Source organism: Asterias rubens, chromosome 5 (genome assembly GCF_902459465.1).
Source record: "Asterias rubens chromosome 5, eAstRub1.3, whole genome shotgun sequence".
In the NCBI taxonomy this organism is placed as follows: Eukaryota; Metazoa; Echinodermata; class Asteroidea; order Forcipulatida; family Asteriidae; genus Asterias; species Asterias rubens.
In genome coordinates, this window is record NC_047066.1 from 20,803,342 (window position 1) to 20,822,719 (window position 19,378).

The following is a 19,378-nucleotide window of genomic DNA, read 5'->3' on the forward strand; positions in this document are numbered from 1 at the left end:
AAATGTGAATTGAATTTACTCTTACCAATGGCTGGGTTGATGAAGCGTAGAAAGATGGCACTCCCAACGGCACTAATGGCATTCTGAGGGAAACGTTGCGTAACCACCTCATACAGACAGTGGCATACACTACGCAGCTGGGCTGGAAATCTGTACACAGCAAACACACAAAAAACAGATACGAAACAAAGTCAAACAACTTACACAAAATAGGCTAGGAGCGACTCTAGGTCCGCCCAAATTTTGTTTGGGTTTCAGACAGGCAAACTTAATTAACATAAAAATTACATTGACATCTGAAACCAAGGCGCTCCAAAGGTCAATCTGAACGACTGTAACAGTCGATCGTCCATTTACTCCTAACGGTTTCAGTCGTCAAACTTTTCATGTATTTTTCATTTGGTTTGTGCGACTCTGGAGCGCCTGTCTGAAACGGGTGTTAATTAATAATTTAATAATAATTTATTCATTTATATTGCGCCCATTCCATAAAATGTACACAAGCGCATAACAAAACAATTTAAAAAGTATTAATATTAATATTAATTACATTTATTTTTCAGGTTTTCATTTAAGAAAAGCTTGGAAGATACAATTAGAGTTTTTACTTACTTGTCAGTGGATTGAGAAATGGCTGCAAAGAATTTCTTGCCGGCTTGGATGACATTCTGCCGGTTTGTCTCCAGACTCTCATCATCACCCATTCTGGGCAAGAAACAAAAGCAATGCCATTGTTATTCATTAATCAACCTCCTTTGGCTAGTGCCATGTAATTCCATATCTGGAGCCTCACTATTATCAGAAGCCCATTAGAAATGCAACTGGGTTCTTTTTTTGTGCATAGCATAATGCACAGGACCTATCAATACAAGAAAACTCCATTACAAAAAAAGGGACAGGAATAAAGCATCCATTTTCTCTGACGACTCACACCTGTTATCTCCATCCAAACAGTGGACTTAATTGGATCCTGCACAAACCAGTGGGGCTTCTATGACGACACACCACAACAGCTTTGGGTTGCAGTCGCTGTGGGGACATTCTTTGTTCTATACACTAAAATCCTATTCTTCAAAAATGTAGATAACACTGTGTGGACATGTGTAAGTCCACACAGTGTTTCAAGCCATGACATTAAGTAGACCTCTTTTGTTTTCAGGTCTGCACTTGTTATGTAACGTTAAAACACACCCTGACAAAACTTAGGCATACACATTCTTTGTTCTGTACACTTAAGGAAAGCCCTATTCTTCAACACTGTAAATAACACTGTGTGGACATGTGTAAGTCCACATAGTGTTTCAAGTCCCTACAATACTGACCTGGCGGGGTCAACCTCATATGATATATGAGCTCGTTCAGCTGCCATCATCTCGCTAATGAGAGGCTCCAACTGACCATGGAGGTAGTTGAATCCGTACATCTTGAAACAGAAAGCCATGATCTTACTAGCGAGACTGTTCCCTCGGAAAAGCGTCTGCATACAGTCAGCCAACTCCACCTAAACGTGAATGGAAACAAATAATTCATTAACTAACACTCCACTCGGTGCATACTCCAAGATGCTTCAATATATACACCATTTCAATGGCTCAAGACTCTAAGGTCATTGTTTGTATGCATTACACAAAATTACTTTTGAATATTTTGGACCTTTTGGTAATAGAGGTTATGAATCAAGACAAAACAGCCCAACTCAAACAGATTGGGTATTTTTACACTAAAATAATAATAACTTCTTGGTAAGTTGAGGGCATTTTTTCCATACACATTTAAACAGGAGCATCATTAGGAGCACTGTTAAGGTGTTTAATGACTAAATAGCTCGTTTTAAGTACCGGTTCAGCAGTTTTTATCCATCAAAAATTTCGTCGACAAAGGAATAAAAGCAAAGAATCAAGTCTAATTATGAATGGAAACCCACCTCCTTTGAGAACATGTTCCATAGTAACTGATACAGGAGGTGCTTGGCATCAAATAAGGTGACAAACACTCTGGCCAACTCATCCTGTGGTAGAAATAATACACAATTATTATCAATTAATAAACCACAAGGGAAACTGAATGGATACATTTTAAATGATTTGGGGTTAAACAAAGACAAATTTACTAAGCGGAATTTGAACCATCGACCTCCTGAATAATGTTCTGGCGCTCTACTAACTGAGCTAACTAGCCCTTAGTGGAGTCAAGTTCTGTAATTTACAGAATGTGAGTCCGAATCCTGGCCTGCTCCATCCCGACACTTGTGTCCTTGAGCAAGGTACTTAATCATAAATGCTTCTCTCCACCCAGGAGAACAAATGGGTACTGGCAAGAGCTTGGGAGTAACCTGCTATGAACTGACAAATTCTCAGTCAATTAATGCTAAGGAGACCAGATATAAACACAGGCCTGATGAGCCATATAGGCTCGGGACAGACTTTACTTTTGTTACTTTCTAAACTGACCATTTGTGAGGAAGCAACCACGTTGGCCAAGGCCATGGCGATGGGTAGCTCTCCTTTATCCCCGAGCATGGTGACTAGCCCAACCAGTCTCTCGAAGCGATCAGCGATGACTGTCTCTGCCAGGGTGTCAAACTCTGTTCCCTGCTGTAGGATCTTAGTCAGTACTTCAATAAAAGCACCTCTTGTCTGGACGTCATTATGGTAGCCTAGCCCTGCAATGTGTATTAAGTGGGACTAATAATTTTGTCCACTTTGGCAAAATGACAACGTCCTTTTCATCTGACAACTAACAACTGTTATCTTCAAGTAATTCCTTAGTCAGTACCTCAATAAAAGCACCTCTTGTCTGGCAACATTATGGTAGCCTAGCCCTGCAATGTGTAATAAGTAGGGATAATGTTTTTTTCTGTTTCAGCAAAATGCTAGAGGCTAGAATAAACTGCCTGGATAAGGCGGACTTTGTGCTATATAAGAAAATATTCATTTTTATGTTATTATTAAATATTTTCATCTGACAACTAACACCTGTTACAAGTCTGAATGTTGAGAGGTTTTAAGTAATGATTTAAAACTATTCATTGAAGGTGCTGCTTGAATGTGGGTGGGTAGCTTGTTCAAAAGTGTTGCAACTATGACAAAGAAAGCACGATTGCGATAGGCGTCAGGTAGCTGATGATAGTGAACATGAACAAAGGGCTAATATATAAAAGAACTTGGAGATATACTGGGGCCAAATTATGAACATCTTTATTCACAAGAAGGAGAATTTTGAAACTTCATTGAAGAGAGAACTACAGTAGCACAAGAGATCTTGAAGCAGCATGACTACTTACCTATGGAATGTGTGAGTCCGCTATCAATGTTAGCGTTAAGTAGATTAGACATAGCTTGAATGGTGCACTTCCTGAGGTGAGCGTGGGTTTGTGTGTCGCCCTGCTGTCTGCTTTCTACACTCTTCTCTTCCTCTCCTTCTGTCAGGTCGTTTAACAGCTTCATGAACAATGTGAAGTACCTGAAGAATAATATACCACATTTTAATGACCAGATCCCGATTTCATAAAGCCTGTAAGCACAAAAACTTGCTAAGCATAAACAAGTATTGCTTAACAGAAAAAGGTTACCAGCCAAAATCACATTACATTTTTATTTTTGTCTAGGAAAGTTGTCAAGCAGTATTTTCTGCTTAACAGCTTTATTAAATTGGGCTCAGGATGACAATATCAATCATCATTGAAAGAATAAACATCAAACCAACGACAATGACAGCAACAGCGACCGCAGCATAGCACCTGCAACAAGTAACAACAGCGGTACACAATGGCAGCCGTAACAACACCAACAAGAGCAGCAAACAGCACTAGCAACAGAGCAGCGCCAAACAGCAGCAAACACAACACAACAACAGCAACACAGCAGCAGCACCAAAAAGCAGCAAACACAACAGCAATACAGCAGCAGCACCAAACAGCAGCAAACACAGCAGCAAACACATCACCAACAAATACAAAACAACTACAACAGTATGCAATAGATGGATTGCAATAGGCGTCATCGGCTGCCATATTTGATGAATTGTGCATGCATGAAGAGCTACCATTGGCTGCGAGTCTTGGGCAGTGCGTACATGAGTGCACTTTTCCCTTGTTAATACATGTACATCAAAGATGGCGGTTGATGACGTGTATTGCAACCCATCTATACACAGCTGAGTGTAGTTTGAGGTGGTTATCGGGAGAGAAAAAAAAAAACTACAATCTTTACAAATTCAGTTGCTCATGAATAAAGGACTTACTTGTAGAATAGATTAGATTTGGCTTTCATGATATCACCAGCATCTCCTTCTTCTGGTTGCAGAGGTAGACTAACTAGTAGGGCTGCCATGGCCTCCATACTGGCTTCATCTAACTCACTGCATAGCAAAACAAAATCAAAAATATTCCATCCTTTAATAATGGTTTCTTATAAAGCACTCATATCCGTCACTTACTGACACACAAAGCGCTTCAACATTAAGTACCTGCAAGGCTTGTGGGGCCATGTTTGAATTATGGGACCTACTCCTTTTACATTGCACCATGTCATTTACAAGGTGCTGTGGCACAACATGCAGCCAGTCAAACCGGGAACACAGGGGGCGAACCCCTTCTCTTTTTCGATGATTAGAGCACTGGGTTCTATTAAGTGCATTACACAACACACGGGACCAACAACTTTACATCTCATCCAAAGGACGAAGCATCATGATTAAGAATCTCGCTTATGGACACCGGTGTAACGACTGGGAATCGAACCCACACTCTGCTGATCAGAAAAACCAGAGCTTGTGTTCGCAGCTCTTATCCGCTAGGCCTTGACATGCCACTAAGCATACATGGTGTTTACTTACGGGGTCACATGTTTGCAAAAGCAAGGGTGAGAGTCAATGACAATTTTTTTTTGTACGTTTTGTAATTTTTTTTACTTATTGATGTAAAGGCAAAAATGAATTTATCGTTTGTGGATAATAAAGTGAATTAAGATATAAAAACTATCCCCAGGGTGATGAACCTAGAAGACTTACCGGGTTTGAAATGTGCCCTCCTCTCTAGGAATACTGATCCAGTCCGATAAATAATCCACCAACTTATTACGGAAGCGAATCTCTTGCCTGAAGGACAGGATATCCCGCTGGTTCATCATCTGCAAAAACCCAAAAAATATTACCAACATAAATCAACTAAAAAGGGGTATTCATTTTGGTTTAACCCTTACACCGAAAATCAAACGCATATGACTTGGGTGGGATCCGAACCCATGACCTTTGCAATTCTAGAGCAGTGTCAATAGAGCAGTTGACAATACACCAATGAGAGTTATGTAACCTAGATAACTTGCATTTGCCATTGTTTCGTCAGTATTTTATCTCCAAGATGACGGCATGTTGACGTCAAGCATAATGGTTCATCGCAGGCTGGCAATATTTAGGATAATTCAAAACATGTGGACAATATTGAATGGTCACACAGTAGGAGGGTTAATTTGTACAAATTTTTAATTTATTTTGTCCCGTGAGCACAGAAACATTGATTATCAATTACAAATTCTACAAAGAAAGATGAAACAAAAAAATAATTAATTTCAATCAAGTTGGGTGGAAGGGGAGTACTCACCGTCGTAAGTAGATTACATAAAAGCACCTTGATGCGCACCACATATGAATTACCATGGCTGTTGTCTAGTCTCCGAACATATCTGCAAGAAATTTCCAAATTAATTTGGTGTAAGTAATCTACAATCCCAGCCATATCTCGTTGGGTCCAACCGCATTGATGCCAAAACAAAAATGAATAAAACGCTCACTGAGCGATAAACCCCAAACGCGTAACTAGATTATTTATTTCTCATCAAATATGAAATTTCAGACAGAAATATTTCAAGGGATGTTTTCTACTATAATCATCATTATGCATTAGATCGTGTAAGTTTTATGTAAATCTGTGATCTTCGCGATTTTTGTTTCTTACCAACTCTGTAACGTTCCTTTAAATGAAAAATAAATAAAATAAAATAAAAAGGAGACAAGAAAGACTTTGAACGTAGCGAGTATTTACCTGATAATAGCTAGGATGAGTCCCTCTATGCTAAACACACCAAGGTATTCCGCTGCCTCCTCACTGCTATTCTCAAGTACTTTACATACCACTTGGATTGCTTGCTCAATGAACAATGTGTTGGGCTCTTTCTGCACCACCTGTAGAGATTGTACAGACACAGTGTTCAAGTCAAGAACAGAATGCGAGACTTTGGAATTCTAGGTGGCAGCAGACTTACCAGGTAAATTTCCATTGTTTACATTGTTAACAAAGCTCTGAGCATGCGCACATTACCGAGATCAATGGGTTTTACCTGGTAAGTCTGCTGCCACCAAGTGTCCAAAAAGTCTCCCATTGCGAGTAACGCATATCTCATGCATATTGAAACAAGAAAATAGCTACACTACGGGAAAGCGTCATTTAAGAATTTCCATATTTGACTGTAAAAACACAAAATAGGAGTGGGTAATAAAACATGGGAGTAGTTCAATCTGAAAGCATGCACTCATTAATAGCCCTTTTGAGATATGGTCATGATGGTGGACACATCGTGAGGCCACTACTCAGTTTGAATAAATCTGATTGCAGACACCCAAACTGAAACGTGCATTCCTACATAGTGCACCATACACCATACCTCAAATAGGCCAGCACCAATCCAACAAAGAAGTATTTTCATATGAAAAGATGACAAAAGTCAAGTGTCGTTTTAAGCCACCACATCCTATTTTGATTGCTGTTCAACAAAATAAGGCCTATACAAACATGCCCCAAATCATACACACTTAAGCTGAGAAACCTACCTGGCCGTTGGGGTTGAAGAATTTCTCAATGTGTTCCTTGACGAGCTCAAAGAGATGAGGGTAGAGCGCTGGGTGTAATTCACTGCCAATCAGGTCCTTGACTGAGTCTCGGATCTGGGGGCCAAGCCTCTCATTATTGCACACTAACAACTTAAGTAGACATCCTATGAAACTGAAGGGAAAGCAAGTAGAAGAAAATGTAACACACCAATAGCAATAGAATTATTAAAACCGCCAGCCAATAGCCCTTTTCACACTACTCGACTCTAAAGGCTGACCTTTCCACACTATGAATGCTTTAGCCTGGTCTGCCCCCCTGTCTGCTCCGCCAAATGGGCATACTCAAGGGAATAGACCGTAGTGAATTACCCCTTTTTTGCTATGAAAGTCGCCATCTTGTAGGGCAAACTGTATGCGCGTCAAAACGCGTACATCAATGAAGCATGCATCACGCAGCATTCCCGGCTTTCTACAGTATTTCTACGGCACATGCTTGACACTCACACGCACACGCGCACAGAGGCCATGTTGTAGGGCAAATATTTGAACGGTGACGTCATATTCAATACGGTCTATAGCAACCCCGGCTCCAGAGTAGGGGTAAACGGTAAAACCCAGGGGTAGTCTTGAAAGGGGGCAGTGTGAAAGTGCGCTGGGATAAAGGTGGGGTAAAAAAGTCCCAGGGCTGTATTCCATATGGGTAAGAGATATAGTGTAATAAGGGCTCCACAGGGGTTGCAAATAATATGCTTGCGATTTCCTCTACCTGGCCACATTAAAGTACCACCAAGTGTCGCTGAATTTAGGCTGGTTGTACTTACTCATTAACAGCACAAGGCTTGTCTGATGAAGAGGGTCCGTTACTGGACATCGGTGACGTTCTTGGTGAGGTGTCACCATAGGATGATTCATACCTAGTAATAATAATAAAATGCTGTTCTTAAATCACGTTTTATCACACCTGAGGGAGTATCAAAGCAGTCATTAACATACCAGAAAGCACCAGGGCAAACCCTTCTCTTAACAATAAGTGCACTGGGGCCTTGGTACATCCAAAAGTCAATAGTATTTCTTGTATGATAATGCCCTCACATAATGGGTCATACATGTACAATTGATGACACTTTCTGAAAAACATAAGATAGATCATACATGTACAGTAATGACACTTGTGGCACTGATAATGTTAAGTGTCTTGCTTCAGGACGGAACTGACCTTCTCATTTAAGGCAATGGACACTATTGGTAATTACTCAAAATAATTGTCAGCATAAAACCTTACTTGGTAACAAGCAATGGGGAGCTGTTGATAGTATAAAACATTGTGAGAAACGGCTCCCTCTGAAGTAATGTATTTTTTGAGAAAGAAGTAATTTTCCACCAAACTATTTTAATTTGATTTTGAGACCTCAGAATTAGATTTTGAGGTCCCGAAATCAAGCATCTGAAAGCACACAACTTCGTGTGACAAGGGTGTTTTTTCTTACATTATTATCTCCCAACTTCAACGACCAATTGAGCTAAAATTTTCACAGGTTTGTTGTTATGTGCACATGTTGAGATACACCAAGTGAGCAGACTGGTCTTTGAAAATTACCAATAGTGTCCAGTGTCTTTAAGATAAGGTACATGAACAAGAATGGTAGGGGTGGGGAGGTCATTGGTTCGAATCCCAGCTGAGTACACAGTGCTTATCCCACATTAGTGCATGTTAATTTGTTATCATTATAAATACAGTGTATGTTAAAAAAAAAAAGAGAGATAGATACCTCTGTCTGGGGCTCTTGTTGGTCTTGAGGCAGACCCCACCGAGGGCGCAGAGGAAGCCGGTCATATTCTGCCACTCCTGGAGACGAACGGTGACAGACAATGGGTTGGAATGATGGAGGAGTAGGGAGGGGCTAAGGCAGCCGCATGACTACGAGAGACAGGTGATTCAAACAGCGAAGGTTGGGTCGGAGGTACAACACAGAGAGGTGGATAGACAGAGAGATGGAGAAGCAAAAGCAGCATGAGAGATGGCAGGAAAGCAATGGGGTTTCTTTTGGTGACGCTAGGTGGCAGTAGACTAACCACCAGGGCAAACTTTCATAGAGCTGCTTAAGCACAAAATTTTGCTTAAGCAAAAAAATCCTTGCTTACTAAAATCAGATTACCGGCCAAGACTCCACTCAATTGTTAAATGTAAGAAAATAACAGCTGAATACCAGTCACAAGCAATGTATGTGGCATGAATTTTTTGCCAGTAACATGTGAAAAATAAGCGAGCTATTTTTGTGCTAAAGCAAATGTTTTGCTTAAGCAGCTCCATGAAATAGGCCACACGGCCCCATTTCATAGACCTTATCGCAAATATTTGATATGTGCGCTGTGCTGTAGGTGTTGAATAGACCGTATCGAATAACCTCTTTGTTGCCATGAAAGTCGCCATATTGTAGGGCAGACCGTATGCGTGTCTGAAACGCATCAAATTGGGTCCGACATGTTTAAGGTGCAATCTTTGAGTACTGCTTAGAGCAGAGGCCACTTTGGTTTGGCATGCCGAGATCAAGTGAAATTGTTATGTAATTTGGGTGTGTGTTTGAAAGTGCAGTGTACATCTTCATGGATGATTTTAAGATAATGCATTTTTTGAATGGGTGACCTATGTAGTTGTTGAAGAAGTGGCGATTCAAGAAAAATATGCATAAATAAGTTCCATATGATCTTGCTGGGCAGTACAGGGGCCAATTTCATACTGTCAAATGTAATTCATCAAATCAAATTTGTTCAAAGGTTCCAATTAATCCTCACAGAATGTGCAAATCTTGCACGAATTACAGCTTGCAGGACAAAGTTTGTCCCTACTGTATTAAGATACCTACACAGTCTATTGGAGAGAATCAATTGCTATGTAATCCAACAAGAGTAACTTTCAAACAAATCTGTGGGATCTCAACTTATGTTGGAACGGATACATTTGGATGCAGGAGCTTGTGGCATTCATGAGGGTTTGGTATTAACAAATGTAGTGCATTGTGCAGCTTGGCATTTACTTTGGGCACGTGTGGAGGCAGCACAGCAGTGGTAAACATCATTATTGACCCAATTCACCTGACGTCATCATTAGAATAATCGTGGATGCGCCATTTTGATGGTCAATGTCAACGTGTGTTATTCAGTGAAGTGCGCATTTTAGGCGACGCGGCGTTTACACGTAAACCTATTGACCACCACAATGGTGAGCGTTGAAACAGTTGCCGCGTGTGACGCGCGTGCAAGGGGTCAATAGTAATTAGTGGCTTCTTCTATAGCACTCATATCCATTACTCAGTGTGCTCAAGGCGCTTCAACATTCAGTATTTTCCTGTAAGGTATTGTGGAGCTTGAAGTGTGTTAACAATTCTATTACATTGTAGCACCATGTAATGGTTTTACAAGGTGCTGTGGCTCAATGTAGCACCATGTAATGGTTTACAAGGTGCTGTGGTGCAATATGCAGCCAATCAATCCAGGAACACCGGTGCGAACCCCTTTTCTTTTTGAAAAGTGCACTGAGGAAGCCGTAGTTTGAACCATAGCACAAGTAAAAGCAGTCGATATTTGTTTTATAACACCCTGAACATATATTGCGTCTAGATGTACCAAGAAGCTGCTGTTGCTATTGGTATAGTGCTGCATGTATAGCGAATTGGTTTGCGCAACTTTCTAGTAAAATTAAGACTTATAAAAAAGAATCTGAATTCAGATAAAAGTATTGAGGTTTCTCGTCCCTTTAGTAGATCAATCCATTAAGCTCCACCCCATTGCGTATTGACCAATCACAACCCATTGCACAACCAAAAGTCTGTAAAAAAAATCCCACATGCGTGTGCGTATGCTTGGCGCGCGCGGCAGAGTTGTGCAGGATGACATTGGAGAGGCTCATGTGTTCTTGCTCACACGTGCTCAGTGGGCGGAGCCTAATGGATCGTTCTATTAATAGAACACAATCAACTATAAGTATACGTAATGATGTTAGTTAGTCCATAGAGAGACACCACATGATCAGCATGGGTTATTTCTACCCTCCACCAAACAGTTCAACCAGAAAAAACAGGGTTTCTGCTTCACACAAATGTAACACAAGATATGACATTCAAAATTGAGAAGTTTGGTTTAAACAAACTTGAAAACGAACATTAACTGAGTCGATACTGCTGACATGGTTAAGATCCTTGGAAAAAAGTACATGCTACTTCATACAAGTACCTACTGTACAAATATTTGATGCATTCGCAGGCATGACATTTGGCCAACTTACATGTACACATGGTGTAGGCTTTAATAGTCTTTTCAGGCCATTTAATCACAAACGGCAGATGAAAATAAAAAATTTGAAACCCGCTAAAGTAAAACGAATGTCACGCCTGCATTTGAGTGCTATGTTGCAGAATATCATCAGAAGGTAAAATCTGGGATATTCCATTTCACAAGACAAAGCCAAGAGAAACTGAAAAGCCAGATTTAACCTAGTGACTTGTGACAATGCACCAACGAAATGCACTCAATTTGTTTTTATACAATTCTAACACATAGTTCATGGTCTATTTAATTTGGTTCCCAATAAACAGAAAACAGGCAAAGTAACTTGTCTAAAAAACTCTTAAAAAACCTTCTAAATGTGGATGACTCCATGAAGAAACCAATCTATACACCCATACACTCAACCCACGTTTGTTATAGAGAGCATTGCTCTAAGGAGGTTCTGCTTATAAGAAGCTCTGAAGTCCAAAATGTCATTTCTGCTTTAAAGACACTGGACACTATTGGTAAATGTCAAAGACCAGTCTTCTCACTTGGTGTATCTCAACATATGCATACAATAACAAACCTGTGAATATTTGAGCTCGATTGGTCGTTGAAGTTGCGAGATAATAATGAAAGAAAACACACCCTTGTCACACGAAGTTGTGTGCTTTCAGATGCTTGATTTCGAGACCTCAAAATCTCTTTCTGAGGTCTCAAAATCAAATTCGTGGAAATTACTTCTTTCCCCAAAACACTGCTGCTTCAGAGGGAGCCGCTTCTCACAATGTTTTATACTATCGACCTCTCCCCATTACTCATTACCAAGTAAGGTTTTATGCTAATAATTATTTTGAGAAATTACCAATAGTGTCCATTGCCTTTAAGGAACAATAAGTAAGCAAGGTTTTTGGTCAACACCATGTACAAATCTCTTTTGTGAGTAGTGGTGGCTCTTTGAAGAGCCAGTTTATTCTGTTTGACGTTTCGGTCAGTAAGCTCTGACCGTCTTCTGGAGAAATGTTTCTTTGTTCTGGAGAAATGTTTCTTTCTTTGTTTTGCTGTCATCTTACAACAACGTTACAACCATAAAGAGGTCCCAGCGATCTTCTTATAATATTTTCACTATTTTTATTGTGGCATAAAAATAAAATGATAAAAATGGCTACTCTGTGATAAAAGGTTAAAATGGTTACCTCTAGTTCATGCTCCTGAGCTGGTATGGTGTGGTGAGATATTCGCCTGCGGATGCTCCCACGCACTTCCGCTGCCTGACTGTCCTCCCCCCGGCTCTTGTTACTTAACAGCTGTCTGGTGATGGTTTCCCAGCGGCTGTAAGTTTCTTTCCAAGACTACGGGAGATACCAAGAAAATGAGGAAATAGTATAAGCTTCTGCAAATGGGAGACTTTCTGGGACGATAGAGGGCAGCAGACTTACCGGGTAAATCCATTGTTCTCAGAATTATGCGCATGTTCAGAACTACGTAAACAATGGAAATTTACCCGGTATGTCTGCTGCCACCTAGCGTTGGAAAGTCTCCTATTGCTTACCAACCATAAGGACCAGACATCAAGCCTGGCGGAGTACCACAAAGGCCACGCAGGCAATGGCCTCCACAGCTACACATGTAACAATCCAATAGTTATAGGATTTGAGGCATTACATGGTGAGGTATCAATAAATATTTGGTTTGCGGTAACACCATGTGTGTATCTACTTGCCAGGTATAGTTTGTTCTTAGAGAACTGTCTTGCTTTATTCTACTACCGCGTAGTAGATTGTTCGGGTGTTTGGGAGACTTCTTAGTTCTGAAACGAACTGTCCTCTTTATTAACTATTACCTGGGCAGATGGTATAGAAATAGGCTGGGACTACTACTTTAGCTTGTACATGCCTGGAATAAGGTACAAAGTCCACCAAGGTTATGGCCTCTTATGCCCCTGGTCTTGGCCTTGGTGCCCAACCAGAAATGTCCCATAGACTTTAAGATTGTCCAATAGAAGTGCCCTTTACAAAATAAGAATGGTTTTGCCCTCTCAAAGATGAAATTCCAGGCCTGATAAATGAAAACAATAGTTAAAAGCCTGACGTTTTGACTCTACAGAGACTTTCTGGAAGGCTCGAGGACAAAAAGAAATCAGATCAAGATTTTGTTTGCAAAGTTTGGGGGAAGGTTTGTGGCAATGTTCAAGTCAAGTCGTTGAAGAAACAAGGGAATGGCTGCTCACCTGTATATTACCCTCTGTGACAAACTCGATCCTTCTCAAAAGAGCAAATATTCTCTTCTGTAATGCTGCCCTCTCTGTTGGTGGAAAAAAGGGACGATTTCACTTCATGGATATAGATACAATGACTTCCTTTGTTAAGAAATACTGCAAACCCTCCTATTGTTTGACCATTCAATATCATACATTGTGGCTTTGAATGATGGAAAACATTACTGGAAGGCTCCGTTAAAGAAAGAGGCCAGAATAAAAACATCCTTTTCCTCTAGCAACTAGCACCTGTTATCATTATGTAATTCCTTTCCCAAAAAACAGACTAAGAGCTCCCAGATTTTTGACTGCGTGGGGGCGCTCTCATCTTTTTATCAGTTCTTGGGGTATACGTGATTATTGATCGAACAGTTTTATCATCGTGTCACCTCCATGCGCGGTATAGTTTTAGTTGCTTCTGAGGTGGGTCGTTACATCAGAACATAGAAAGACTGCTCTTTTTTCAGGGAACTTTCTGTGGAATCAGGGGGAGTTGGCAGCTCCCCAGTTGACTGCTTGGCTACAGTGTATGACACACCATAGGACGTGAAATTACAGGCTCGATATTAAAGTAAGGATGTCATGACTGCCCTCACGCGGTCAAAAATCTGGCAGCCTCAGTCTATTGTTTGCAAAAGGAATTACATGAAGATAACAGGTGTGAGTTGCCAGAGAAAAAGGATGGTTTTATTCTGACCTCTTTCTTTAATGTAGCCTTCCCGTAGTGTTTTCCATCATTCAAAGCCACAATGTATGATTTTGAAGGGTCAGACAGTAGGAGTTCTGGTGGTTAAGTCTCAGGGACTGGGTTCGAATCCTCGTCATGACACTAGTGTCATTGAGCTAGATCCTTTACTTTAATTGACTCACTTCACCCAGGGGTATAAATAGGTACCTGCGAGGGTAGAGGTTTATTTTGTTTATGAAAAGCCACAAGAGCGCCACAGCAGCTCAGGGCTGTATACTCCCAAGGGACCTGAGTATTAGATAAAAGGGATGGTATTGGCCCAATCACCAGGGCACTAATGTAAAGCACATTGAGACACTATTGGAAAATGTGCCATGTAAGAACTAGTTATTATTATTACTATTATTATCATCATTACCTTGGGGTCCTATGCCAACTGCCGTGGCAAGATCGGAGTACACGGTATGATTTGGTAGCACCTGGGTGAGAGTGAAGTCATCAGCTCCACAGCAGATCTCGGCCTCCTCACAGAGCTGGCCGAAGCAAGAGAGGGCTGTCAGTACCGCCTCTTGGTCACAATTCCATAGGTTCATGAAGAAAATACACTGTGAATGTGAGAACGATTAGATTAGATTAGATTACATAACATTAGATTAGATTCAGCAGATCTCGGCCTCCTTACAGAGCTGGCCGAAGCAAGAGAGGGCTGTCAGTACCGCCTCTTGGTCACAGTTCCATAGGTTCATGAAGAAAATACACAGTGAATAGAGGAATGATATGATTTGATTAGATTTAGATAAGATTAGATATCTGTATTATGTCCACACTACAAATGCTGATAATTGTAAAATGCAGAGATTTGAATGCTTCTTTCACACGTTTATACAATCTGTACAAACAGTAACGGGAAACCCAAGTTTACGGAAGCTGAGGCAAGTAGAGAAAGATTACGCAAGGCTTGAAGTTTGGGCAAGTGGGGAACAACGTGCAATGCTTGAAGTTGGGGCAAGTCAGGGAACAACATACAAGACTTGAAATTGGGGCAAGTCTGGGAACAATGTGCAAGGCTTGGAATTGGGACAAGTCGGGGAATAACGTGCAAGGCTTGAAATTGGGGCAAGTCGGGGAACAACGTGCAAGGCTTGAAATTGGGGCAAGTTGGAAAACAACGTGCAAGACTTGAAATTGGGGCAAGCCAAAAAATGTGCAAGGCACCTCTAGTTTGTCCGGAGCATCTCTAGTACGTGGAATGTGACAGTCAACAGTGGCATGGTCTTTGTACTTGTTCAGGAAGCAGTTTCTGAGGGCTAGGACCTCGCTCAGCCATTTCAGGACCTCCGTGCCGTTGATGACCTGACAGGAGACGAGCTTCTGAGAGACGGAGAACAGCATCTGAGAGCTGATGGAGGAGGGGGAGCAGGAGGTGGAAATAAAAGGTGAGTTTAAACGATGATAAGCTGCTGTTTTATACCCATTCGATATATTTATTCATTTCAAGAGTTTCTCTTCTCCAGCGTGCTTAAAACACTGCTGCAAGAATCATCACACGCACCAAGAAATTCGATGACATTACTCCATATAATTTGTTTTTACCCTTACACCGATGTGTATTACATGCAAGCACTCTAACGGAGTTCTATGAAAAACAAATCGTCGGGCAAATCACTCAGGTGGGATTCGAACTCATGGTCTTTGCAATGCTACAGCAGATGTCTTACCAATAGACCACCGAGCTAGCCCGGTGGCTGAATGCTGGCAAATCACTCAGGTGGGATCCGAACCAACAACCTTCGCATTGCTAGAGCAGATGCTTAAACACTAGACCGCCAAGCTAGCCAGATGGCTAAAGGCTATTTCGCCTGTGGATTTTTCACAGAACTCGGGAAAGTAGTGAGTATGCAGCTTTATGAAGTTTGAATGAATTAAACAGATTTTAATCAAGTTTCCGTTATTTGACCTCAGCGATGACAGCCAATGCAAGGGGTCTATGGAAAAAGAGAAAACCTTGTGAAGAGTACCCATTAACTTCATGTTAGAATTCCTCAAATAGTTTTTTTTAACATTTCATTCTTACCTAATATCCCAAAATGTTGCGATAGGAGCCTCTCGGTTCCACAGCTCCACATTCTCTGCTTGATGTAACGTCAACAGCGCCCTCATGGCCTCGTGGGCAACGTTAGGAATGGTTCCAAACATATACATCAGCGTGACCAGCCCGCGTATGAGGTTGCTTGTACTATTCTGAATCTCGTGTCCCGCACGGTCTGGGTTCTGTGGACAAACACAACAAAACAATAATCACACCAGGGCCCGATTTCACAGAGCTGCTAAGCACAACAAATATGCTTAGCATGAAATTTCTTCCTTGATAAAAATAGGATTGCCCACCAGTATGGCGCATCCAAGATTTTTCTGGTGATGACGTCAGGTGAATTGGGTCAATACAGTGCTTACACACATAGGTGTAAGAGTTAAACCAAATAATATTCTTTATCCCCGATTCAATTTTAACATCTATTAAATATTACCAAAGGAATATTAATTTATTTTCTACTTACATGCAGCATTAGTTTGGGGTTAGCATGGACCAGTCTGACCAGCCACAGCAGTAACATGTTGGGTACTTCCTCATTTGATTTCTCTTTAAACTTCCTAACTGGTTTCTGGTAGACCCTCTTCAAAGTTTGCAAACTCTGCAAAGAGACAAGGTAACATAGACAAATGAGTCTATCAACAAAACAAACCATTGACTCAAATACCTGTTCGAAAAGATTTTTTTAAAGTTGTTTTTATAAATTGGGAGAAAGAAACAAATAATTTAACTAGTGCAGGCAATTTGTTCCATAGACATGGGGCAGCATGTGAGGGAGATCGGTCTCCCCATGAATGATTAGATATGGGCTCAATAAGGAGTCTAGAATTGTAAGACCAAAAGTGGTCAGTCAGGTTGGCTCAGTGTTTTCTTCCCTGTCTTTCATCTCCGTGGACCCCGGTTCATTACCGGACCAAAGCTTCATGTAAATTGGCTTTTCAATCCCTTAATACAATTAACTTTGTATGGTTTGAGTATATTCAGGAGAGGTTTGGGGAAGCACAACGTGTATATCTCTTTTTAATAAGTGTTGGTTCTGAGACGAACCAGTGGTTGACAACTCAACGTTTCAATCAGTATGCTCTGATGGTCTTCAGGAGGACACTAAAAATACTGGTCAAAATATCAAGTAAAAACATTCTTCCTTGTAAGATTAAGATGATGTATGAGAGTTAAAGACATTGGACACTTGCTGAACAGAACAAAAATTAAAAGTTCACAGATTTACAAATAACTACCAGGGTTTACAGAAGGTAATGGTGAAAGACTTTTTGAGAAAACATTAAAACAATTATCAATTCTCGATATCGAGAGTAACAGAATTACTTTAAACACATGTCATGACACAGCGAAACATGCGTAAACAAGGGTGGGTTTTCCAGTTATTTTCTCCAGACTCCAATGACCGATTGAGCCTAAACTTTCAGTTTGTTATTTTATATAAGTTGTGATACACAAAGTGTGGGCTTTGAACAATACTGTTTGCCGGTGTTGTGCGATTGCTTTAAAAAAGACAAATCAATTTGTAATAGAAACGTTAAGAGAGAAAATCAAAATGATTACCTGGCTCGATCTCATGGTTGGCTGACAGTGACTGGTGACTTTGGAATGAGTGTCACTAAACAGTATTCGGAGTGGTCCCGGCATCGTGTCATACACTACATCTATTTTGGGCCACCATTTCATATTCGACTGGAGTTATGAGAAACGAGAAAAGAACTTGATTATTCAACATAAAAAGTACAGGGCTAGATTTCACAAAGAGAGAAGATTAAACTGTTAATCACTCTTAATTGCTTTTTGGTGGTATGCAGCTTGGCTAAAATGGGATTCCGAAGGATATAGGCAGTTGGGGGATGGAAATATTTGATGTGATCAAGCAAAGTGAGACGTTTATCGATCCAGGTCATTACTTAGTTTTGGCTACATTTGAAAGGGCATAACCTATGTTTTTAAGCTGTTAAAAACCCATGCTGACACCTTTTTTAGTTCAAAGGTTGTGAAAGTAGAAACATCAAGAGATACAAGAGAATAAAAGTGATAAAAAGGGAGTTCAAAGTTGAACATATCATCTGCACTTTAAATTTAACATACATCGACACTATTTTTTATGTTAATTTTAAGCCCTTTTTGATCTATTTATCAGGAAGGAAGTTGGCAATAGAAATTAAGATAAATTTGTGCATTTAAATTTACAACAGAAAATGTTCTTGAAAATGTCACCCCTGTTGATCACTTCACGTAAATATGATGATGAAGCCAGTCACATGAGGATTTGGGCCATCAGACAGTCATCTGCTGCAACTGTACCATTTGATAAAGACACTCACCTTTGTCACGATGGAGTGCAATGCACGAACTAGCACCAAGTGAAAATGAGGTGGGGCGTGGACGGAGAGGCACGCATTGAAGTGTTCACACTTGTCTGGGCGGAGGCGAAAGCAGGCGACGGCACACTCTACCATCAGTTCAATGTCAGCTGAGAAGTTCCCACGAGAGAAGGGCTTTGCAGGGTTGAACAGGAGCATCTGAGGCAAAACAACACATCAATTCCAGATTAAGTTACCAGGGCCCAATTTCATTGAGCTGCTAAGCACAAAAATTTGCTTAGCATGAAATTTTTGCCTTGATAAAAACAGGATTACCAACAAAATTTTCACGTGATTTTGATATGCAATTGACAGCTGACTACCAGTAACAAGCAATGTGTAACACATGGAAATTTGGTTAGTAATCCTGTTTTTATCAAGAAAGAAATTTCATGCTAAGCAAATTTGTGTGCTAAGCAGCTCTATGAAATTGGGCCCTGGGGTGTGGATCAGGGTTGTAGCAAGACCAATTTTAGTGGGTTGGCACAATTTTATTGAAGCCACCAAGGGCGAGCAGATCAGCAAAATTGTTCATGCTTAATGTGCAAGCTTCAGGTATGATGCCAGGATTCCAAAATGTTTGTGTTATGGGGCCATGCAATAAGTTGACTGGCCTTTTGACTGTGTGCTTTCTCTCTGACATTTGATACTCCTTATCATTAGCTGTGTCTCAGATCAATACACAGTGGACAATATTATGATTACAGGCCTGATACTACACGGAGGCAATGAAGTGCCTTGGTGCCCTAGAAATGCTCCAGTAGAAATTTACAACTTACAATTTGGTTGTTTTTGAGAGGGCCCAATTTCATAAGGCCTGTAAGCACAGCAACCAGTGCCCAATTTCATGGCTCTGCTTACCACCGAATTCTGCGCTTACG

General features: G+C 40.7%; 1 protein-coding gene across 2 annotated transcripts in view; it reads right to left on the bottom strand.

Annotated features, from left to right (window-relative positions):
• LOC117290223 (neurofibromin-like) overlaps positions 1-19,378 on the bottom strand; it is a 50,136-nt gene that overhangs the window by 19,997 nt on the left and 10,761 nt on the right. Inside the window, exons 10-30 of one of the 2 annotated variants that reach the window (XM_033771482.1) lie at positions 18,459-18,656; positions 17,692-17,820; positions 16,595-16,729; positions 16,111-16,307; positions 15,252-15,435; positions 14,455-14,641; positions 13,322-13,395; positions 12,288-12,443; positions 8,595-8,671; positions 7,647-7,739; positions 6,826-6,997; positions 6,041-6,180; positions 5,600-5,681; positions 5,011-5,129; positions 4,243-4,359; positions 3,284-3,462; positions 2,451-2,662; positions 1,925-2,008; positions 1,323-1,501; positions 613-705; positions 26-150 (exon numbers count right to left, since the gene is read on the bottom strand). In XM_033771482.1, coding sequence (XP_033627373.1) covers positions 26-150; positions 613-705; positions 1,323-1,501; positions 1,925-2,008; positions 2,451-2,662; positions 3,284-3,462; positions 4,243-4,359; positions 5,011-5,129; positions 5,600-5,681; positions 6,041-6,180; positions 6,826-6,997; positions 7,647-7,739; positions 8,595-8,671; positions 12,288-12,443; positions 13,322-13,395; positions 14,455-14,641; positions 15,252-15,435; positions 16,111-16,307; positions 16,595-16,729; positions 17,692-17,820; positions 18,459-18,656 — 2,932 coding nt within the window. Of the gene's footprint in view, positions 1-25; positions 151-612; positions 706-1,322; positions 1,502-1,924; positions 2,009-2,450; positions 2,663-3,283; positions 3,463-4,242; positions 4,360-5,010; positions 5,130-5,599; positions 5,682-6,040; positions 6,181-6,825; positions 6,998-7,646; positions 7,740-8,594; positions 8,744-12,287; positions 12,444-13,321; positions 13,396-14,454; positions 14,642-15,251; positions 15,436-16,110; positions 16,308-16,594; positions 16,730-17,691; positions 17,821-18,458; positions 18,657-19,378 lie in introns of both variants that reach the window. The other variant, XM_033771481.1, reaches the window with a different exon arrangement.